The following is a 24,108-nucleotide window of genomic DNA, read 5'->3' as shown; positions in this document are numbered from 1 at the left end:
AGTCTGCTCGATAATTTTCTCACATTGAAGACTGTATTTAAATATTTGACTAACATGATGCATTGTACTTGTAAGGCAACAAGTGCAAGCAGCACAGCATGATATGGAGGAATGGATGAAGACATCCACAAAGATTTAATTTGATATAGATATTCAGTGTCCATCTGTTTTTCAAGAAAAATCCTATAAAGTAAACACGTATTTCTGTTGTATAGCCTCTCCAAATTAGAGGCAAAAATGTCTATCATGGAAGTCATCCATATTACAAATTTAGTAGATTGACCTCAACCTCTATGCCCATACCTCCTATCATATCAGTATGCAGATTGCACTTGTACACCAAGCATTATATTTAGTCAGGTGAAATGGATGGTATTTCAAGTACCTAGTCCTTGTAGGCAATAAAAATACACTAGTGTTGTATTAAACTGAGGATGTTGATAGAGAATGTTGAGAAGCTTGAAAGACAGTGAAAGGGATATTATGTATTTATTTATTTATTTATTTTTGTTTGTGCGTGTGTGTTTGTAAAGGAGTGTTCAGTCTTTACTAAGGAGTACATGTACTTCAAAATGATGTGATGGCAAGCAGGAATTGAGGAAGTTCTCAACTACTTTTTTTTTTTATCAACAATGATTCAAAAAAGTGTTCATGCAGGTTGCTCAGTATCAAAATAGATTTATGTCATTAGAGATTGCTCTTCTTCAAACAATGGATGGTGAAAGAAAAGTGAATGCAATAAACAAAGCAAAGCTTACATGAAAGCATTAAGTATGACATTAAATACTTTGAAACTAAACAGGATTAGTTTTCTATGAGCTACCCTTTGCCAATCTCTTGTTTCAATATCAAGAAAAGCGAAGTGAATGAAGATAATGGTAAAATAGGAGGTGAAATGCATTGTTAGCCCTGTGTTACTCATGTTCGTTGTTGCAACTCATCTAGTCCAAGAGTGAGATATGGTAACTTGGCAAGATGTTACTGGAAAAGGATAATTGCCAGTGATAAGTTTCTTTTTTTTTTCAAAGATATACTACTACTTTACCTGCAACATTGGCCTTAAGTGCTCTTGAAGAATGAACATCAACACTTGCCGGGTGGTGAATGAGAGATATCTGTTTGGGATGTGTCGTGCAGCTCACACAATCATGTGGTGTTGTGTACTAATGATGCTCTTTCACCTTCTTCCCAAACAGCACATCACATATGTGGCCTCTGATGATAAAACACAAGGGTACAGTGTCTGTCATTGAAAAAAATATAAAATAGATAGAAGAGAAAATAACAAAGCGTGGCAGATCTCTTCATCAGAGTAACTGCTGCAAGGTAGTTTTGAGTGGCCATTTTTTCAGAATGAATCCAACAGGAGTGTTAAGCATTGATGTCCGTATGGCCAAGCAGAAATTGTTCTGCTGAGATCAAGGATCGTGCAATTGAAACAACGTTGGCAATTGCAACTATGTGTACTTTCTTTTGTAAAGGGCACTGTTTTGAGACAAAAAAAATTAATCATGCTATCTACAAGTACGTACATGCCATGATAGTTTCTTGGCGTCAGACATTAGATGGTGTAATGAAAAGGCTTTTGTGAATTATTATGAGACTATGTTTAGATCGATTCTCAAATTGTGAGGATAATACTAGTAATAATTGTCAACAGTCAAAATTAGATTGAGATTTGTGTACGTCACTAATCAGTTATTACTTGAATGGCAGCATAAAGCTCGGGCACTTGTGCGAGTATCGTGTTAATTTGAGATACTGTAAGCTGTGGATCCTGTTGTGTTAATGTAAGATGTAGCCAGTAAGCTGTAGGTAAGAAACCAAAGTGTATTAATGACTTACAAAGATTGATTTTGTTTAGCCATGCGCTGTCACCTTGCTGCTGTCGGAAGATAAAAGGAGTTGCATAATGCGGAGGCTGGATGTCACAGTACGTATTCGGATTACTGTCCGTCAAGGGAGTATGGTTGGCAGGCTTGTCATTTTCCAGGTTGAGCAAGCTTTTGCCTTGGTACAATTGTAAATCTGGTACAGAATTCAATGTCTTTATGTATGCTACAGTATTTTATTTTCGATCAAATATATTTTTGAATATGACATGTTTGTATTTATAAGAATCTCACGGTAGACAAGGGTTTAGAGTACAGTTCCATCCCCCCCCCCCAAAAAAAAAAATAAAATAAACTAAACTAAAACAAAGCAAAGCAATCTGCATTGCTGTTTTGGAGGTGATGTTATTTTACTTGCATGTCAGATGTAATTTGGCCCAAAGAATGTTTGTTTTGGCCTTTAATTTAATGTGGACAATACTGGCTTATTGTGTGATATTAAATAAATTTTGAACCATGTTGCCAGGGTGATTTTTGAGCCGACTGCATTGTTTTAAAGCCGTGTGCAATTTATGTCTTTAAAAAAAAGAAGAAAAGATATATTTTTTTTTTTTGCAAAATGAAGAAGATTGGTTAGATAATAGAAGGATTTGTTTTTTTCTTTTATTCATCTAAAAGTGTACTGTGTAATGCTTTAGTCAGATTTAGGCTGAAACTTTTGTTTGCAATCAATTAACATTCAAAATTTTCAAGGCCATTCCAGAGCACTCAAAACCACACCATGGATCAACATGGCCTATCAAAACGACCTATCTTTAATTAGAAGAAAATTTCTTTGAAAATACAGTGGCTTGGGAACTTAAAGAGGGTAAGAACTAGAAGCATAGTAATAATGTTCTGATCAGACTGGGGTCAATTAGCATATGCCCTTTAACCCTTTGTCTACCGCAGCATACACACACCCTTTAATAGCGTCCATTTGTATAATAGTTTTTCATGACATGCATACAGCCACATTTGAAATGAGTGACGCAAAGTACTGAAAGAAGGGTATTTTCATAAACAATGCACCTGAGTCGGGTGTGATTCGAGAAGCATGTAGTGTGCGTTATATGCCAGCAGACATGATTCATGTGTGCAGTTGACAAGCCCTGGTGGCCATTGGTCACAGACTTTGTCTATATTGGGTTAAGCAGAGCTGATAGGGGGTCTGGCTTTTCAAGGAGTGCTGGGTTGTTACTTCGAGAATTACCTGCATTCCCACGCTGCCGCCCCTTGGCTACTGTGCCCATTGTGGACCAAGTATGTGAAATAACTGATCAGTCATTCTTGAAATATACAGAAAAACAAATTAGGTATCAGCGAAGTGTTCAGAAATGCATTTCACTTTAGATGAATGAAGCATATGACTTTCGTTTGCCTCTGCTGATACCATTGTATTTCTCTTCGGTCTCATATATGCAATTGGTAAATGGTTGTGAAATCACCAGGAATTGTCAAAGGGCCACTCATTTCACATGTGGCTGGGCTTAATGCCATATCACTCTATTGCAGAGCTAGTGAAATTCTGTAGGGGGGTTACCTCTGTATGTGTGGGAGGGAACCCTTTCATGGAAAGTGTGAAAAATGAGCCATCTATGTCCTAAACGTTTCCACATTGATAAGGTAGTGGTCCCAATGTGACCCACTGCAAGCAAAAGACACACAATGTTAAGCAAGAACATAAAAATATTTCCCTAGCTCTGCAATCTTTCCACACCTTATAAGGAATCAATGTTGTGGTCAATCTCTATCTATTGTTAACAGAGGTTTCCCCTTTGTCTTGTTTCTTTCTTGTTTTTGTTTTTATCTCTTCTATCATCCTATTCACCCTGCACCTGCTCTCTTTTCCTTCCTCTCTCTCTCTCACTCTTTCGTTTCCATGGTGACCGTTTCAATCTAATTACCGCAGGCGGCAAGACTCCAGACCCGTCCCTGGCAAGCTACGCTGACATTCGCAAGCAGCAGTTGATGAGAAAAGAACAGGTACATTTTCATCACAGGGGGCCAAATGAGTACTGTATCTTGTTTCTTTCTTTCTTTTTGTTGATGTTGTTGATGTTGTTGATGTTGTTGTTGTTGTTGTTGTTGTTGTTGTTGTTGTTGTTGTTGTTGGTTTGTTTGTTTGTTTGGGGGAGACATAATAATAATGTAAGGTCTTTGGGAAAATGTACATTGAGCATTGTTATCACGCATTTTAATTTTCTGTCCTATATCGACGACATTCAGCAATTCATCCGCACTTGACCAAGCCTACACAGGTGTAGCAATGTGCTTCAGTCTTGGGGACATGGAATTGCTCAGTTGATATCATGTTTGCTGTGAAGAAAAGACATTTTAAAAAGTCTAGAATGCCTTTTATTGAATGAAACAGTGTTAGTCCCATCTGAAAACTACTATTTCTACTCCTACTATTACAACTACTGTGACTACTACTACTACTGCTACTGCTTCTACTACTACTGCTGCTGCTGCTACTACTACTACTACTACTAGAACTACTACTACTACTACTATTACTATAACAACTACTGTGACTACTACTGCTACTACTTCTACAGCTGCTACTACTACTACTACTACTACTGCTACTACTACTACTACTACTACTACTACTACTACTACTACTATTACTACTACTACTACTACTACTACTACTACTACTACTAGTAGTGCTGCTACTACTTCTTTTTCTTCTTCTACTTCTGTTACTTCTACTACTGGAAGTTGTAGTAGTATAATGAATGTTTCTTTTTATAATCTATCCACTGCTGTAGGCAGCGTACATACAACAGATTCAAGAGAAGAGTAAAGCTGGAGAGCTGTTCATCAACAGGGATGCTGAAAAACCCAAACCAGGTAAGCTTGTGATTGCTCTTAAGAAGATAACATAACTCCTTGACTTATTGACCATTTTCAGTTCGAGAATATGAGAAGGCAAGATCTTCCTCTATCTTACTTTTTTTTTCCCATGGAGAATGCAAGTTCCAAGATCTCGTCATCTGGATAGGGTCCCCAACCCATCAGGCAAATCAGGGAAATCAGGGGAAATTATTTTACTTTTTCCAATCAGGGAAAAGTCAGGGAATTTGATAAAATGCCTCAAATCAGGGAAAGTCAGGAAATTTTTATTGGCCCAAAGATCAAAAGTTTTCAGTCAGACTCTTGTTATATTTTGTTGCATGTTGAAAACTTACAGCCATTGATTGACTGGTTATGGTGGTATTTAGTGTAGCCTGTGACTGCAGTACAAGTCGCTGTCAAAAGTGCATGACCTAAATAAGGCCTCTGACTTGAAACATTGTTTACACTAAAAAGCCATGGAAAACGTGTGAAAATGGAAATGAGTTGAAAATAATTATCATGGAATTTTGAGACTTCATTGGGAAAAACCAGAGAATTTAGTTTTCTTGAAATGTTGGAAACCCTGTCTGGACCTCTTGAATCCAAGAAGGCGAGAAGGTGAAATAAGAGAACTAGTCATCTCGACATCTTGGGGTCGAAAGGCGAGAGAGGGAGCTTGTCTTCTCAAACTTCTCGAGTCCAAAAACATAAGAAGTCAAGGTCTGAAATCTTGTCATTTCGCCTTCGTGACCTCTATTATCCACAAAGTGTAGTAATTCAGAAGACAGAATCTTGGATGTTGACTGTGCAGACTAAAATAAGTTGAGATGATGAGATCTCATATCATGCTTTCTAAATCAGTAGTGTATTCTCCTTTCTTTCATATGCTTTAATGATGGAAATCTTATTTCGGTTAAGCAGAGAAAGTTTGATAACAGGTTTTTCTTTCCAAGTCAAATTATATTATTGAAACAAAGATGCCTGTTTTGTTGGGGAAAGAGGAGAGATGGGAGGACACCAACCATTTTGCTGTATATGTGAACATTTGCACCAATTATCTATTTCTCTCTTCTTCTTTTTTCAGCCAAGCGTAGTCGCTGGGATATGGCCAAGGGAGATGGGGCAGAGACGCCAAGCACCACTCCAGGTGTTACACCCCGCAAGAAAGCCAGTACATGGGACCAAGCAGAGGTAAAAAAATCAGTGAAACCATACAGTAATTCCTGGGAAGTTCAATGTACCTGTAAATTACTGATATTTCTTCAACAATCTTGATACATGTTTGGTGAATCACTTGAATGTCACATATAATGTGTCAGAAACCTATAAATAAGACCACCTTCACTAATACGTGTGATATTAAAGTTATTTGCAGGCATTTAGATCGTTAAGTCAAAGTAGCATTCCCTACATTTTCCTCTATGAAAACTGAAGAGCCCTTTTGGGTATTGTGTACATATGTGGAAAATCTGCAATTTCCTGTGGATTTTCTTGTCTTGCATTGTGATTTTTATTTATAATGAATCATTTCTAATATTTATGCCATTCCATAATGAGTTTACATTTAAATATCACTTCTCCTTTTTATTTTTTGATAGTCACAAACTCCCTCTATCAGTCGCTGGGATGAGACACCTGGTAGACACAAGGGTGGGGAAACCCCTGGTGCCACGCCCGGTGCCACACCCTCGGCCAGTACCCGCATCTGGGAGGCAACCCCAGGCCACGTCACCCCAGGCCACGTGACTCCTGGCCATGCTACACCGGGCCATGCCACACCGGGCCATGCCACGCCCGGCCGGGCTACGCCCAGTGCCAGGAGGAATCGATGGGATGAGACCCCAAGAACCGAGAGAGGTGAGATGGTGGTCAGGTGATGGTGGCAGATAGTTGGAAGACAGCCCATGCTGTCTCTCATGACTCATCTTAGCGGAAGATGTGCATGTTTCAAAGGCTAAAGGCCACCGCACACTACACGATCAGACTGGTCTTAAAGTCTTAAGCCAAGCTGGGTCTTAAGACCAGTCGTACAACTGGACACCGCACACTATACGACCCGACTGTAAAGCGTGCGCAGTGCGCACTGTGTGCGCTGGCATTTTACTACATTGTGAATGGCTGAAAGCCTACGACCAGTCATAGAAATTCAACATGTCAAATCTCTACGACTGGCGCTAAGACCCAGTCGTACGACTAGAAAATGGCAAGACTGTGACGTCACACTTCTAGTCTTAAGGTCTTAAGACCGGTGAATCGGGGCAAAATCGTGTAGTGTGCGGCGGGCTTAAGATACGGTGTCTGGTGTATGTACAGTGGGTATGAATTTAAACACTGTATTAGCCAAAAGTGTCAAAAAAAAAAAATAACAAACATACAGGAGTCTTATTCACATGATTTACTCCAGTGTGCATGACGTTAAATGGCAAGCATAAAAGTGAGGGGCATCAATTATTTCATTCAGTCTATCAAAATAATATTCGTTAAATGTGATCTCTCAGCATGATTTCCTCCAGATTAAAACATTAACAAATTAATAAGAGCATATCATTGAAACCTCCATGTTACGTGTTCATGCAGAAAATGTGAGTAATGTTGCATATTGTTGTACTGTATTTACAGTGGGATAACTTCGTGGGATAACTTCAGTAAGAAGAACAAATGTTTTCATGTGAATGGCACAAATAAATTCACGCTAATTTGTCAAATCCTTAGAAATAGCACCAATAGACAAAAAAAAAAAGGCAAACACCATTACAAACTTGCAAAATGAAATGATGGGATAGAGACTGCATAAGTTTAAAACCAAATTGACTTGTAAATTTATGCCTACAAATGCATTTCTCTGAGAACATCGGGAGGAAACAATAAAGGCCAAGTCATGAACCATTATCGTTTCTTGTCATATCCTATCATAAACTATTATCATAACTTTCAGAGACACCTGGTCATGGCAGTGGCTGGGCGGAGACTCCCCGCACTGATCGTGTCGGTGAGGGAGCACCGTCTGAAACCCCGACACCAGCCAGCAAGAGGCGTTCCAGGTGGGACGAAACACCAGCTGGGAGTCAGACCCCGGCTGCCGGGGCCACCCCTATGATGCAGAGTGGAGTTACTCCAGTGGGCTCCAAGGCAGCAATCATGAACACACCTACTCCATCAGGTAAACTATCAGCTCAGTCTAAGCTCAGTCCAAGCTGTTCATTTTTGATACATGCTCATAGATGGTTGTAGGCACCCAATTTTGTATACATGAATATATTTTGCAGTATGTTAATTTTCACAAATTGTTTGAGTCAACTGATATTTGCAAGGTTGAATAGACGCAATAACATTGCCTCTCATGGCCCAAATGCTTTATTTATCATCACAATAGGCAGGCACAAATTTTTGTTTGTGAATAGGGATAATATTTTATTTCATTACGTGGTTCTTGGTCATGAATTTAACCACTTGCAAAATTGTCAAGTTCCAATTGCAAAATGTATTCGCAAAAAAGAAGGCTGATACATTCATTTCATTTTGAAGTGAGCAAATCCTGCAAAATTTCATATTGAACAGTTAAACTTGTGAAGTCTTCAATGTCCTTGATTAATATGTTCTCAAAAATTTTCATGAATTACTTACATCTCACTGAAAACCATGTTAGCTCAAAAGCTGTAGACCGTATTTTCAGTGTGTAATACTAGCTGCAATTTACAAATGGCCACAAAATGATAATGGTTTAGCTTATTGGTCTCTTACTATTTGCAATGTGGACCCATGTAATCTTTATATAAATATTCATATGCAGACATATTCATACGCATACATATTCATATGCATGCATATTCATTGCATGCATATTCATATGCATGCATATTCATATGCATGCATATTCATATGCATGCATATTCATGTGCAATCTTCTGCAGATACAATATCCATTCTCTCCTCTTCCTCATAGCCCTTCGCATCATGACCCCTGAGCAGCTACAGGCATGGCGATGGGAGAAAGAAATCGATGAGCGCAACAGACCCCTGTCTGACGAGGAGCTAGACACCCTCTTTCCTGAGGGATACAAGGTGAGAGAGATGGTATCAGGGCTATTACCCTCCAAGGGCAATTAACCCCCTCAGCTAAATCAGAGACTCCAACCCAAATCACCTTCTGATCTGGAGATTCTCCCGCCTGAAACCCCTAGCAAATGGGAGACTCCAATAGGAACATTGCGAAGCGCGATGTTCCTAGGGTTCTAGATGCTCTCTCGTGTTATCTAAGGCTTTTTTTTTCAACATGCAAAAGCAATAAGTAAGAAATCCTTTCCAACGGGAGACACAGAGCCAGGGCGGTAGAAATTAAATCTCAAACGGGAGAACGGGAGATTTTGCAAAAATGGGTTTTCGGCGGGAGATCTCCCGTCGAAAACGGGAGAGTTGGAGTCTCTGCTAAATACTGGTTAGTGGTAAGGTTAGGGTATGGTTTATGTTTAGGATTAGGTTTAGGGTTAGTGTTTGGGTTAGGGTTAGGATTTGGTTCAGGATTTAGGGTTAGGGTCAGGGAAAGGGTTTGGGGTAATTGCCCAGGGGGTAATTGCCCTAGACCCACAATAGATATGGAATCCACCTGCAATGCTCCACCGTGATTCACAGGATTCCTGAGATCTGCATCAAGCCCCAGTTGATTGAACTATTAGATAGGAGACACAGGTCTTACTTTAGTGGTTTCATGTTTGGAAACTTACACAGTTTAGGTGGCAATGACAAGTAGAATGGGACAAATATGCAGGAACCCATATTATTATTATTATTATTATTATTTATTCGGCAATTCAATATACAATATACAATACAAGCTGACATAAAATACAAACAGAAAATCGTAAATACATGATATAAAAATTGTGGTGGTTCCAGGTGCATGCTGCTGGTTGCCAGGGGAGGAAAAGGCAAACTTAATCACTGAGGCTCGAGACCTTCCTCCCCGACCAGTGCATGCATCCAGAATCAGCTATATCAATGTAAAACATATGAAAGAGATAGGACATGTATTCACTAAGATACAGGATGAAACATTTATAACCTTTGACCCTAGTTTACATACCCAGAATAGTGTCTAATCAAATTTTTCAAATTCTAATCAAATCAAATCCATATTTATGGAGAGTGGTGAGACTGCTTGAGTATGTAGGATAAGAATATTTGTTTCTTGTGGGTTTTTTTTTTCTGCTAATGCACAGCAGCAAAGACTCTACTTTTGTGTGATTTTAGAGCAGTGTTCTCATCTGAAACAAGCAAATAAATGCATTTACAGAACCTCTTTAGGATAGTGGGGTGATTTATGACATGCTACTCAAAGTATGCAGGGTATATGATCTGTCAAAAAAAGAGTTTTACAGCCTGGTCTATGTGATCGTGTGTTCCCACAATATAAAGAGTGATTTGACTTGTTACTGCTTGCATGTGGAAGCCACAGGATTTATTACCTGACTCCCATGGATTTCTTTTTGAGGAATTCAAAATAACATTTTGCAGATTTGCCAGCCTACTTGTGAAGTTGTAATTGTTCGTTTGACTGTTTTATTTCCATCTGAGAAGATGGCTAACCCATATTCAACTGCAATAGCTCGTCTTCCATGGGGTCCAGTTCAATGTATTAGAAGGCAGAGTTTTGAATGGTTGAGTGAATGCGGGTCTTCATTGCACCTCTGCCTTTCATGTAGCCATACGCTTTGTTCTGACCAAAATCTGCAGGTCCTCCAGCCACCTGCTGGGTATGTACCCATCCGCACCCCTTCCAGGAAGCTGACTGCCACCCCTACCCCCATGGGTGGGCTCAGTGGAGGGTTCAGTATGCAGCAGGAGGGAGGAATGGTGGACCCAGGCCTGGCCCAGCCCCCTGGAAACCTGCCCGTACTCAAGCCAGATGACACCCAGTACTTTGGCAAGCTTTTGGTGAGTTGATGTTTAAGATTCATACTGCCATTATAAGTATGTTCACATTTCTTTTGGGATCAAACACCCCTATAAGATACTGCAGGATTTGTCTCATTTTGCAAGAGGAAAATGGTGAAATGAAATGGACATGTTTTAGTGTTCATGTGCAAGTGCATGCTTTAACATGTCCTTGGTAGCACGGGCTAGTAATTTCACAGATCTATACAGATTTCATATACAGATTTATATGATATACAGATTTTCACGATCTACTCAAATATACAACCAGCTCAGAAAGCCTCTAGTGTATACATGCGGTATGTGTTCAAGTGAATACTAGGACACATACACGCATACAATGCGACACACAGGAGTACTTCTAATTAAGTACACAATTCAACCTGTTTAAAGTGTGCATACAAAATTGTAACGATATTTTTGCAGATATTAGAATTCCTCCTAGCCAAAACTAGCATGAAATCTTAGAATTCATGTACCATCAGTAGTTCTGCATTAACAGTAGTAACCTTTAGGTTACATTACACTGTACTCAGACTCTCCTTCTAAATCCCTGTAAATAGAATGATGTTGATGAGAGTACGCTGAGTCCTGAGGAAGCCAAGGAACGCCGTATCATGAAGCTCCTTCTGAAGATCAAGAACGGCACGCCTCCCATGCGCAAGGCTGCCTTGCGTCAGATCACTGATAAGGCCCGCGACTTTGGCGCTGGCCCACTCTTCAACCAGATCCTGCCCCTGCTGATGTCACCAACCCTGGAAGATCAAGAGCGCCATCTGTTGGTGAAGGTCATTGATCGCATCCTGTACAAGCTTGATGACTTGGTCCGACCGTACGTGCACAAGGTATGAAAGAAATTATTTTCATTCTTGTTATCTTTATGCCTCTGCCATGAATTCGTGCCGGATGCATTATGTTTCTGGCTGTCCATCCATCTGTAATCAATTTAGTGGACAAAGTAACTTAAGACTGTTTAAGGTATCCAAATAAAACGTGGCATAATATGTATGTATGGGTGAACAAAGCTGTGCCTATCAACTTTTAGGTGCACATGATCAAGGTCAAGGTCAGGTGCTAGAATTTCACTTTTTTAAAATTACTATTTTACACTTGATTTATTCCTTGTCAATCTAAATCATTCATCTAGAATGGTTTTTTGAGGATTTCTTCAGGGGTGTGTGTAATGTGGTTATTTTTTATTGTTTTCCTGCTTTGTGTTAAGGTAAACGTGCCATATAAGGAAATTTATGGCAATTATGAAGCTTCCTATGGATTTTCATTTTTTGTCATTAACATTTTGAAGCAAATTAACAAAGCAACCAAATGATGAAGTTGTTATATTATTCATATGCATAAAGTGATGCGAAGAATGGATAATACCAGGAATACTGGTTTGTTCTCAAAGCCAAATTCTAGGATGTCATAGACTCATATTTACTGGTACTCACGCTCACCAGTCTAAGATGATTTGATGGTAATTTGTCCTCCTGTAGATCCTTGTGGTCATTGAACCCCTCCTCATTGATGAGGATTACTACGCCCGTGTGGAAGGGCGAGAGATCATCTCTAATCTGGCCAAGGCCGCTGGCCTTGCCACCATGATCTCCACCATGAGGCCCGACATCGACAACCTGGATGAGTACGTGCGTAACACCACGGCACGAGCCTTCGCCGTGGTGGCTTCGGCCCTGGGCATTCCGTCCCTCCTGCCCTTCCTGAAGGCCGTCTGCCGCAGCAAGAAGTCGTGGCAGGCTCGCCACACCGGCATCAAGATCGTCCAGCAGATCGCCATCCTCATGGGATGCGCCATCCTCCCTCACCTCCGCAACCTGGTGGAGATCATCGAACATGGTGAGTGGTCGTCCCAAATGAAGGCCATGTCAAACCCTTACTGGGTTTTGTCTTTATCTGTTTATATTTCTTGTTTCTTTGCTAGTGATTGTCTTTTTCTTTGTTTGCACTGGGATGGCTACAGTTTTGTCAGTCACATTAGCAGGTTTTGTGCTTCTGGTGAAACAAATGTACAACATCTGCATTATGAAAAAAAAAGCAGCGTAAATTTTTATATCTTGTGCCAATATTAAAAGGGAATTAGATATTTTGGTACATGAAATTTAATGTTTTCTTTGCCCAAGTGTTTTACATCAGATTATTAAGCTGGATTGTTTTTAAAAAACAGCTACAATTATCATGGAAGCTATCATATCTTTTTCATTTGCAAAATTTCTGTAAGTATTTCAGGAGAGTGAATCCATCTTTGCTCTTGAATGAAATCAAATTCTAATTCATTCCAGTGTATTGGACTGATTTCTAAGTTGTTTGTAATGATTTTCTTCCGCAGAATGTAGCTTAAGCAATCAATATAGATAGACTCCAATCAGTGGAATGTATGATGAGTATGGAAGAATAGCTCTTTGCATGAACAGACCAGGCACAACCATATACCGATGAAATCCTTGTTTTGATCTCCATTGTTTTGAAAAGAAGTATTTGTGAATCCCCTCTCATCATCCAGGTCTAGTGGATGAGCAGCAGAAGGTGCGAACCATCACTGCCTTGGCCCTTGCTGCCCTGGCTGAGGCAGCCACACCCTATGGTATCGAGTCCTTTGATAGTGTCCTCAAACCACTGTGGAAGGGTATCAGGCAGCACAGAGGAAAGGTGAGCTCAAAAAATCAGAACCCCAGACCCAGCTCAAAAGAAAAATGGGGGGAAAAGCAGTGTAAAATCAGATGATGGAACAAAACGGGAGAAAGTGGTTCACAAACAAATCACGCATGTATTGACTAACCTAAAATGGACAAGCACTTCATTTATATCAATTAATTTGGTGGCTGCTTTGACATGTTTATTGTCCCCGCCGAACGAGTTCGAGCAGGGGACTATGAAACGGGCTCCGTACGTGTGTGTGTCCGTCCGTCCGTGCGTCCGTGTGTGATCAAAATCTTCAATTTGCTACTTCTCTGTCATTTATGAGCCAATTTTGATTCTGTTTGCTTTATATGATAGCACTACATGGGAGCTTTGAAACTTCTACACAGAATTTCAGTCGTGACCTTTGACCTTGACCTTTGACCTATATTGTACATTTTGCTACAAAATGCTACTCCTTCGCCATTTCTAACCCGATTTCGATTCCGTTTGCTTTATATGATGGCACTAGGTGAGGGCTTCAAAACTGCTACACAGAATTTTGACCTTTGACTTCTTTGACCTTTGACCTTGATTTTTGACCTATATTGTACATTTTGCTACAAAATGCTACTCCTTCACCATTTCTAACCCGATTTCAATTCCGTTTGCTTTATGTGATGGCACTAGGTGAGGGCTTCAAAACTTCTACACAGAATTTTGACCTTTGCCTTCTTTGACCTTTGACCTTGATTTTTTACCTATATTGCACATTTTGCTACAAAATGCTACTTCTGGCGGGGACATATATTACGCACCGCGTAATTTCTACTTTTCCTTGTTTTCAGAGGTTCCCAACTTGCCATTTTTAATTCTTGTGGAATGGCTATTTCACTGAATATGTGTGATTTTATTTTCTGAAGGGGAACAGGGTGACTTTGAGTGTTAGTCCAACTATAAAGGGATCTTTACTCTCAGTTTAGATTCTTGGATACTCAGAAGGGTACCTTTTTTTCTGAAATGCAAGTAATCTCTATAGTGTCCCCAAATAAAAGTGAAATAATTGCATTTAATGTAACTTTATTTTCCAGTGGGGAGGGATGTCAATAACAGAGGAGACCTCACTATCATGAGATGAACTAAAGTTAATAGTAATGTTACGATGGAAGAAACTAATAATCTCTTCCTTCCAGGAAAAGATTACAATTGCCATTCACAAGACATTGGTTCATCTTGTAATCTGCAAGTGTACTGCTTCGTTCCTTTCAAAGTGAAACATGCTTTTGGGCCTCTCCTTACCTTACATTTTTATGTAAACAATATAGCCCTGACTCATGCTGGTATGCGGGGGTTTTGAAATTCCTCCAGCTATGTCGCCAACCTCCTCTCCAGGGATGGGCAACCCTCAGCTCTATCTTTCAATAGCATGTGTGTATGGCCTTTTAGGGAAAGATTGTTTGCATTTACTTTGCCAACCTCTCCCCCAGGATCTGCAGCCTTAATTCTCCTCCCTTACAGTATGTTTTACAATATTCCTTCATAGTAACATTTTCCCATTATTTTGCCAACCTCTCCCCCAGGATCTGGCAGTGTTTGTTCACTTGCTTTACAATAAGTTTTGTAGTATTCCTCAGTAACCTTTTCCCATTGCTTTGCCAACCTCTTCCCCAGGGTCTGGCAGCCTTCCTGAAGGCCATTGGCTATCTCATTCCCCTCATGGACCCTGAGTATGCCAACTACTACACCAGGGAAGTGATGTTGATTCTCATCCGTGAGTTCCAGTCCCCAGATGAAGAAATGAAGAAGATTGTGCTCAAGGTAAGCCTAGCATCTTCTTTTATTTCCATGCACAGATTATATCAAGATATGTTGCATTTTTGTGATTGCGATGAGCTTTTCATATCAACTAAAGACACTTGAGCTGCAAATATTTGTAAAGTGTGAAATTTTAAAGAAAGCTTTATGTTGATAATATGTATAGGAAGGGTTAGGGGTGTAGAAAAGATGTTTTTTGTCAGGACCATGACAACTTATGCCATGTGCACTGGAGAGCAAGTAGTAGTTTCTAGATCACAAGAAATGGTTTGCTTTTATCATACAAATGTAATCTGGAATCGGAAATGAATGTCACTCACTCAACAGTTTAAACTATAAAACCAAACATTTTCACGCTCATGGAACTTTCACAACATTTCGCGAAGAGCCAAGATTCATAAAAGTTTTTGTCTATACAGTGCATTGAATGCTGCTACATGTAGTACACTCAATTTTTTTTCATGGTCGGTAATTCATGGAAGTTTCATGCCGCAAACCAGGCATCGGCTACAATTTGCAAAAGTTCCCTACTGTGAATGCTTCTTTTTCTACAGTAATATTGTGTTTGATATCCTCTATACAAGACCATGTCTATATCCACATCATCTCTGTGCTTCCTAGGTGGTGAAGCAGTGCTGTGCGACCGATGGTGTGGAGGAAGACTACATCCGAGACGAGGTCCTCCCATCATTCTTCAAGCACTTCTGGCAGCACCGGATGGCCCTCGACAGACGTAACTACAGACAGGTGAGAACCCATCAACCGAGGCCAAATAATCCTTGTACTCAGTCAGAAGTAGGGGGCAGTAACATGTAAGCCACCTGCCAGCTTGATTTACTTCTGCAGTCTCCCTCAATGTATGTGTGCACAGTATATTTTGTGAAGTAAAACTTGCACACCAGTATTTCGAGTGATTAAGTTCATGATTGAGAAAGAGAATCACATTGAAGGATGAGAAAGTTAATGATTTTCCACCTTAGAAACGATGCACAAGGCACTTATGTTGTGGGAGGCAATATTCTTGGGAGTTGTTGATTTGACAAAAATGTTACGTTAGACTCATGAATTTGTGAAAATTTAAAGCACCAGTAAGTTTAGTGTGTGAAATAATTCACTTGTGTCATTTTAAATCTAAATTGTTGACATTAGGCAAAATATGAAGGAGTGGGAATGATTGTAAGTGGAAGTGCCAATAGCATTTAGAACAGTTGACAGGCCTGAACAAACTTTGCAACTTATTCATTTTGATATATATGTGTGTTTGTTTTTTAGGGCCTGTGATGGGAATAACAGGCTAATATTGATAAACAGTGCTCTCCTTGTCAAAAAGGAATGAATAAAATGCTGTATGTTTGGATCTCTGCATTTATCATTTGTTGATTCTACCCTTTTTAATCATAAATGTTGGAGTAGTGCAGGGTAAAATAAGGAGCTTAAGTATTTTTTTTTTTTTTTTTTTTTTGGGGGGGGGGGGGGGGGGTCAGCTTTAACTCTTTATGAGCCAGGGTACTCAGCTTAACTTGCCAGGCTTTCTTTGTAGGCATGCAGTAATCCATCCAAACTTGACCTAGTTGTAAAGTTAGCAAGCTCACTCAGGTATACCAATGTGCCTCAGTACATCAGATAAGCCATGATGATACAGTAGGCATTAGGGGAATTCGGTGACAATCAGTTTCCAGACATCTGCCAATTAGCTAGGAAAACACTCCAGTGTGCATGCCAATGGGCAAACAAAGTACAGTAAGGACTAATAATTATTAAAATTTTATGTATTGATTTCCTTGATATAGCAGTGCATCTCATTATTGATATTTTCTTGTCATAGTTGGTGGACACCACAGTGGAGATCGCCAACAAGGTTGGGGCGTCCGAGATCATCGGCCGGGTGGTTGACGACCTGAAGGACGAGGCAGAGCAGTACAGGAAGATGGTGATGGAGACCATCGAGAAGGTGATGGACAACCTTGGAGCCTCGGACATCGACTCCCGGCTGGAGGAACAGCTCATTGACGGTATCCTCTACGCCTTCCAGGAACAGACCACTGAGGTGAGGAGTGAGATGCGAGGGTCGTCTAGATTTTTAGAGACAGCCAGGGTCATAGTCCTATGTTTTTTCCCTCTCCGCAATGACTTTTGGGAATCAAAATGTTCTGTCATACAGATATGCAACCTGATACTCTGTATTTTATGCTATTTTCTTTTTGTTTGTTTTTATTTGCTTTTTTGCCAAAATACGGCAGGTTTCATGGAAAAGAAAGTACCTTCGTTTACATATAGATGTAGTTCATGCCCTCTTTTTAATTAAATTTGCATCCCTGATTCCAGCACTCAGCATGAGGATAACACAGCATAGATCTCTGCCTTTGTGTCTATCCAGCATCCTAAATTTTATATAGACTGTTATTACAGTGTGTGCTTCCCATTTCTTACTGATCTTGGCAAACAGGACTCGGTGATGCTGAATGGGTTTGGAACCATCGTCAATGCCCTGGGCAAGAGAGTCAAGGCCTACCTGCCACAGATCTGTGGTACCATTCTCTGGCGTCTCAACAACAAGGCGGCCAAGGTTCGTCAACAGGCAGCCGACCTCATCTCCCGCATCGCCATCGTCATGAGAACGTGTCAAGAGGTGAAAGTTCAAACATATAATCTTGTTCTGCACTGTGATTTCTGTCCACGTAACCTTTACTGTACTCTCACCTCAGGAAGTAGTATTTTAGATAATTTATTAGGAAATTGCGGCACCATAAAACTTGCTAGAAGAGATTCATTACTATTATCCATGCTGTAGTAAATTGGGTGACTTCAGTTGTCCTCTGTCTGAGCTTTATTGGAATATGACTGTCTGAGAAGCAATTAGGGTTATTTCTCTTTGGTCTACAGTTTCCCCTCCACATGGTTTGCAAATATCATTCAAAATCCTTTTTGTGATTGCTCATGTGAAAACAGTAGATTTGGGTAGTTTTCAATAAATAAATATACAAATCCATGAATTGTCATGAATTTTCTATATCTCTTCATGGCAAAGGTCTCTCCGTATTGCATTTTAACAAACACTTTCAATCTTCCACCTTCATGAAGCTAGTGTCGTGATTATTCCTCTTTAAATCTCATGATGAACTCAAATATATAGCAGAAGGGAAGAGGGGACATAGGAGAGGTATAAAGAGAGAGAGAGAATAGATGAGCTATATCAAAGAGGAGAGAGAAGTGAGCTTCAGAGAAAATATGTCATTCAACTTAATGTTCCTACACCTTGTTCTTCATGTGACTGTATAGGAAAAACTGATGGGTCACTTGGGTGTTGTCCTGTATGAGTACTTGGGAGAAGAGTACCCAGAAGTCTTGGGCAGCATCCTAGGGGCCCTCAAGGCCATTGTCAATGTCATTGGGATGCACAAGATGACTCCACCCATCAAGGACCTCCTCCCCCGTCTCACACCCATCCTCAAGAACAGGTAATGGTCCTCTCTCGAGACTCGCATCTTGTTTCTCACACCCTGTGTGTTGGGTTATTTTTGCTAGAGATAGTGGGTTTGAGTATTAAAGGTGATGGTCAGAAGAAAATCAATGTAAACTAGCAAAATTCACTTCATCGCAGAGTATGATTTTAGTGTGTTTGAATATTTGAAGTGATAATTGGAATACAATTTAAAATGGCAAGTTAATGATTAAATTAAAATCAAATTGAATTGACATCACATAGTATGATATCGTCGCTGGGGTGACAAGACCTTGTATCTGCAATTTTGGTGAAAATGACTTTTTTGGATTAATAGTCAAATAATGGGTTAAGTTATGTCCTGTCCAAATCCCAACTGTCTTACTCCGAAAATGAAGCCACCACATCATGTCAAAGGAAAGGCTCTCCCATTCGCTGTAGTGCTTTGGCCGCCATGTTTTTTGGCTCTCCTGAACATTTGACAGTTTGTAGATACGAGGTCTTGTCGCCCCAGCGACGATATTACATTTGATAAATCCTGTGATGGGTTATAGATACATGGATGTCTCAAGATGTAAACACCTAGTGAGATCAGTGATCAAATGCATGCATTGATTTAAACACAAAACAAAAACTATGAGCAGGCACAGACCTCGATGCATGGTTAGGTACAGTATTATGCCTTCAGCACTCTTTTGTGGTAACATTGGATTGTGTGAATGTAGAGTGGGTATAGCAATAGCCATTTACACTGCAGCAATATGATGGGGGAAATAGTGGGATTTCATAGAGAAGATAATTACTAATGCAGGGTGAAAACAAAGCTTAAAACAAGGAAGATAAACGGTACAATCAGGTTGAAAACAAAGTGCTCTAGAGTGCTCTAGTAATAAATGGATGTGGAACAGGTGTATGGAGTATAAACATTCATACATGCTTCGCCTGTAATTAATGTTAAGACCTCCTCTCTGTGATGTGTAGTCCTGTTCTTCCTTGCCCCGTATCCACCTTGCAGGCATGAAAAGGTGCAGGAGAACTGCATTGACCTCGTTGGGAGGATAGCGGACCGAGGGGCGGAGTACGTCTCAGCCCGTGAATGGATGAGGATCTGTTTTGAGCTGCTGGACCTCCTCAAGGCCCACAAGAAGTCCATCCGTCGTGCCACTGTCAACACCTTTGGCTACATCGCCAAGGCCATTGGGTAAGTTCTCACTTGCAAGGCGCTCGAGTATTTGCCCATTTGTGTCTTGGCTGTCTTTGCATAGGCAACCCGTGTACCTGGGGTGGTATTCTGAACATTGTTTTATCTCTGTTGTAACTTCTGTTGTAACTACTGTTGTAAGTCCGTGAGTTACAACACCGCTAAAACAGTTGTTAATCGGTATTCTGAAAACTGTTTTAGCGGTGTTGTAAGTCATGAAAGCCACGCCCATCGCAATAATCATATCCAATAGGAAATATTGTTAGAAGTAGCATCTAAGACATTTCAACCAATAAGATTGCTCCCTTGGGCAAATGCGCCTTGCTTAACTCTGCACGTTTTAACAAGCGCTCATTCTCTGGCGTGCGCACAAATAGGACAATGGTATGCGCAGGTAAAGAGAGCCAGAGATAAAATAAAGTTACAACAGAAGCTTGATCATTATGTCTTCTTACCGGTTTTGACGTATAGTTGGTGCGGAAGGGGATTCGCAAAGCTATCTCAGATTGAGTCTTTTTATTTGAGATGTTGTTGAAAAAATAAAAAGATATCTGGCGTTCATAAGAGGAACCCAAATTGCATGGTTTATGGGGAACTAGACGCTTCTAAATTAAGTTAAGCCCTTGCAATGCCATGTTATTATTATCATTATTATTATTGTTGTTGTTGTTGTCACTATCTTCACAAGATATCTCTTGGCGATCATTATCACGTAAAGTTCCATCATGGAACCTTAGACTTCTAATACTTTTCTCAGGATTCGCGCCATCCCCAGCAATAAATATTTTTGAAACACCCAAAGGTACTGATAATGAGTTCTTATTGGTGAAGATAGTGAAATCATATTAAAAAATATTTTATATTTCGAAAGATATTTTTGAAATGAATAGTGCTTAAAACAAGTTACTGCCGACAGTGCCGGTAACCTTTCTGTTCATGTGTTTGTGTTTTTATTATATGTGCATAATTATACTACGCGTATGTACTTGCAATGTTACCGTTACCAAATTTTGTATTGTGGAATGAGTTAACATTTTGTCAACTGCTATATCATTTGCCTTTCTGTACTTACATTGTTTTTATTTTTTGTGTATCTTTTTTATTTTGAACTCGCATACCACAATATTGAGTTGATGAATAATCTCACCATCTAACATAAGCTAAAACGAAAGTTACAACGGGGTTATAACACCTTCCACCCTGTTTTATCTCAGAAGCATAAATTTGCACGGGGCATGACTTACAACAGAAGATAAAACAGTTTTCAGAATACCGTGTAATCTAATGGGTGTTCAGGTTTGCGCCCACTGTTACGCGCGTGCGCATACCCTAAGACAATGGTATGCGCAGGCAAAGAGTGCGCAAGATAAAACACAAGTTACAACAGAAGTTACAACAGAAGTTACAACAGAGATAAAACGGTGTTCAGAATACCGATTTGTTACAACAGACTTACAACAGAGATAAAACAGTCTCAGAATACCACCCTAGATCTTCATGAAGGAAGATGTTTGACATTTGTTATGGATGTTCCAGTCTTATGACTTTGTATAATTATGAAGATAATCAAAATAACACATTTGCCACCATCATCAAAGTGATCAGCAGAGATTTCTGATGAACTTTTGTCGCAGTACTTCTTTCTGATATGAAAGTCGTGTTAATCCAGTAACCTAGAGCCCTCTGTATAGTGTGCTTGAACAAAGGATAATTCTAAATATTCTTATATGATTGAAAACCAGCATGCTTCTATACCCCCACCTGCCAAGAAGTTCAATGTCCTGTAGATACGTCCATTCTGAGAATTGTTCATTTAGTTGTAGTTCAGTGTAGTTTGCAGGCCTAACCAGCAAATATTTGTTCCAGGCAAAGTGAACAGTGATGGATTATCATTACAATGGATAGATGATTGTAGATTTACAATTGACGGCCATGCAGTGTTTTTATTTATTTTCTGTAGACATTGTTTCCCTGCTTGTTGGCAGTGAGATATTTAATAATCAGAATAGTAGCATAAGGTTATAAGTAGTCTTATGATACATTTTGAATGCTTCTTTTTTGTGTCTGTGTGTAAAGCCCCCATGATGTCTTGGCCACGCTGCTCAACAACCTGAAGGTGCAAGAGCGTCAAAACCGTGTCTGCACCACGGTCGCCATCGCCATTGTAGCCGAGACCTGCTCACCCTTCACCGTCCTCCCGGCGCTCATGAACGAGTACCGTGTGCCCGAGCTCAACGTTCAGAACGGCGTGCTCAAGTCGCTCTCCTTCCTCTTCGAGTACATCGGTGAGATGGGCAAAGACTACATCTATGCTGTGACACCACTCCTGGAGGACGCCCTCATGGACAGGTTTGTGTCAAGCTTTATGTCATCAGTCAAATAGCTGTACGTAGGAAGGTGAAGGGGCGGAACCTGTTTCCCTTCTCCTTATCTTTACTGTCAAGTCCTAGTCAAGAGACATTACTAACGGCAATATCAAGCATTTGTAGAGTCATGCAAGACTAGAAAGGCAACCCCCACCCTGAGAAAAGAATGCCGTAAAAAGAATTTAAGAAACAGCAATGTGACATTCAAACAAATTTATTGTTCCACAATCAGAATACCCAATCCTATCATTGTGCATGAAATTTGAACAAGATTCCAATTGCTGTGGCGTGATACCCCCTTTGGCATGGAAAAGAAGGATTTTGAAATAAAATTCAAAAAGGTGATAATGTCTTTACTTTGAGAAATAGCAGAGATGCCAGCTGATACTTTTTTTTGCAGTATTTTGTACTATTTTTTTTGCCAAAAATGCTGCAGACTTTATAGAAAATATGTAAAATACAACTGTTCGTCCACCGAAAAAAAAGCCTTTTCAGCTCTCAGAATACTTTGGTGCTTTTTACAAGGTTGACTTGTCTGAAATAGAATACTGCTGCAATGAAACAAGAGATGTGATATGTGACATGCGATGTTGTATGCATAAAAAAATGAAAATAGAAATAAAAAGATCTCATCCATGATATTCCTTTCCGTCATTCAGAGATCTGGTTCACCGTCAGACGGCTTGTGCAGCCATCAAGCACATGGCCCTGGGCGTGTTTGGCTTCGGCTGCGAAGACGCCCTGATGCACCTGCTGAACTTTGTCTGGCCCAACGTGTTTGAGACATCACCCCATGTCATCCAGGCTGTGATGGAGGCCATCGAAGGCCTGAGGGTCGGGGTAGGCTCCATCAAAATGTTGCAGTACACTCTACAGGTGAGCTCATTCATTCCTACTCTGCACGCTCTCTTCCCCCTCCAGTATGGGCACTGTTGGAATGTCCTAACAAAAATCTGAGAATGTTTTTGGATAATGTATGACTTTGGCCATACCTCTGTTGACATGTGGCAATGTGTTAACTGTAATCTCTTCACGTGGGGGTTAACCAAAAGACACCGTTAATCTTAAGCTCACTTTAGACAGGGCAGTTTAATCAGGCTTGATTGATTTACTCAATCTGTATCTACCACCACCATTCTGCTCCCTTAGCCCCAGCTGTAAAGTAAGTCAAAATAAGATAAAATGGATAAAAAGTAACATTCCTAAGACTGCCTTGATTTTGGGATTTAGAGTGATGTTAGATAAATGAACAATTCCACAAAAATAAATCAAATAAGTCATGAAATACAACATTACTGGAATCTGTACAATTATGGATATCAGCTAATGCCTCATGTTATTTGTGTTCTGTAAAAATAGTGTTCTAGATGATAGCTTTTTAATAAATTGTTGTCAGCATTCCAGGTTCCATTTATTGATGATATGATAACATCTTGCATGTCACATGATCATGTCGGGTATATGTTTTTGAAAGAGTTTTTGTACATGGTATCCCCACAACTCTAGGGTCTATTCCATCCAGCCCGCAAGGTTCGTGATACATACTGGAGGATCTACAACACACTGTACATTGGGGCACAGGACTCACTGGTGGCTGGATTCCCTAGGGTGCCCAACGATGAGAAGAATCAGTATCTACGCTATGAGTTGGATTACGTACTGTGATGGCACTGTGCACTGCATGACAGTACATCACACTCGATAAACTCATGAGCAAATACTCTATAAAGACATTCAGTGCATTGTGCAGAACGGCAACAGTGGAATTATAGGATTCGGGGCCAGTTCTGAGCCACTTATGTCAAGAAGGTGATATCCAGCATTTATCAGATCTTGTCTTCATGTTCTTGCGAGAATCCAACCCACAAACCCGACACTTCATGACTCATTTGATTCTGATGAAAACATGAGTCAAACATGATCTGTGCACTCACACACAGTGGGTTGGCAGATTGTGTCCTCAACCTTGTATGATGTGATAGTGTGTCGGTTCTCTGACTTCGGTGA

The 24,108-nt window shown here is 40.1% G+C and overlaps 1 protein-coding gene across 1 annotated transcript in view; it reads left to right on the top strand.

Annotated features, from left to right (window-relative positions):
• The window catches only part of LOC139731241 (splicing factor 3B subunit 1-like), a 28,985-nt gene extending 5,196 nt beyond the window's left edge, over positions 1–23,789 (top strand). Inside the window, exons 5-23 of the mRNA XM_071642126.1 lie at positions 3,784–3,857; positions 4,649–4,730; positions 5,800–5,906; positions 6,314–6,572; positions 7,651–7,875; positions 8,659–8,777; positions 10,446–10,646; positions 11,210–11,491; positions 12,140–12,497; positions 13,162–13,307; positions 14,949–15,095; positions 15,714–15,839; positions 16,918–17,139; positions 17,539–17,721; positions 18,372–18,550; positions 19,550–19,735; positions 21,812–22,084; positions 22,761–22,977; positions 23,608–23,789. Coding sequence (XP_071498227.1) covers positions 3,784–3,857; positions 4,649–4,730; positions 5,800–5,906; positions 6,314–6,572; positions 7,651–7,875; positions 8,659–8,777; positions 10,446–10,646; positions 11,210–11,491; positions 12,140–12,497; positions 13,162–13,307; positions 14,949–15,095; positions 15,714–15,839; positions 16,918–17,139; positions 17,539–17,721; positions 18,372–18,550; positions 19,550–19,735; positions 21,812–22,084; positions 22,761–22,977; positions 23,608–23,766 — 3,545 coding nt within the window. The 3' untranslated portion in view covers positions 23,767–23,789. The remainder of the gene's footprint in view (positions 1–3,783; positions 3,858–4,648; positions 4,731–5,799; positions 5,907–6,313; positions 6,573–7,650; positions 7,876–8,658; positions 8,778–10,445; positions 10,647–11,209; positions 11,492–12,139; positions 12,498–13,161; positions 13,308–14,948; positions 15,096–15,713; positions 15,840–16,917; positions 17,140–17,538; positions 17,722–18,371; positions 18,551–19,549; positions 19,736–21,811; positions 22,085–22,760; positions 22,978–23,607) is intronic.
• The last annotated feature ends 319 nt before the right edge of the window (positions 23,790–24,108 follow it).

The sequence above is a fragment of the Diadema antillarum genome, unplaced genomic scaffold (assembly GCF_040938485.1).
Source record: "Diadema antillarum isolate AM-2024a unplaced genomic scaffold, OU_Dant_1.0 seq00000367_RagTag, whole genome shotgun sequence".
NCBI lineage: Eukaryota > Metazoa > Echinodermata > Echinoidea > Diadematoida > Diadematidae > Diadema > Diadema antillarum.
Note: the sequence above shows the minus strand (reverse complement) of the source record. Positions and strands in the feature narration are given on the sequence as shown.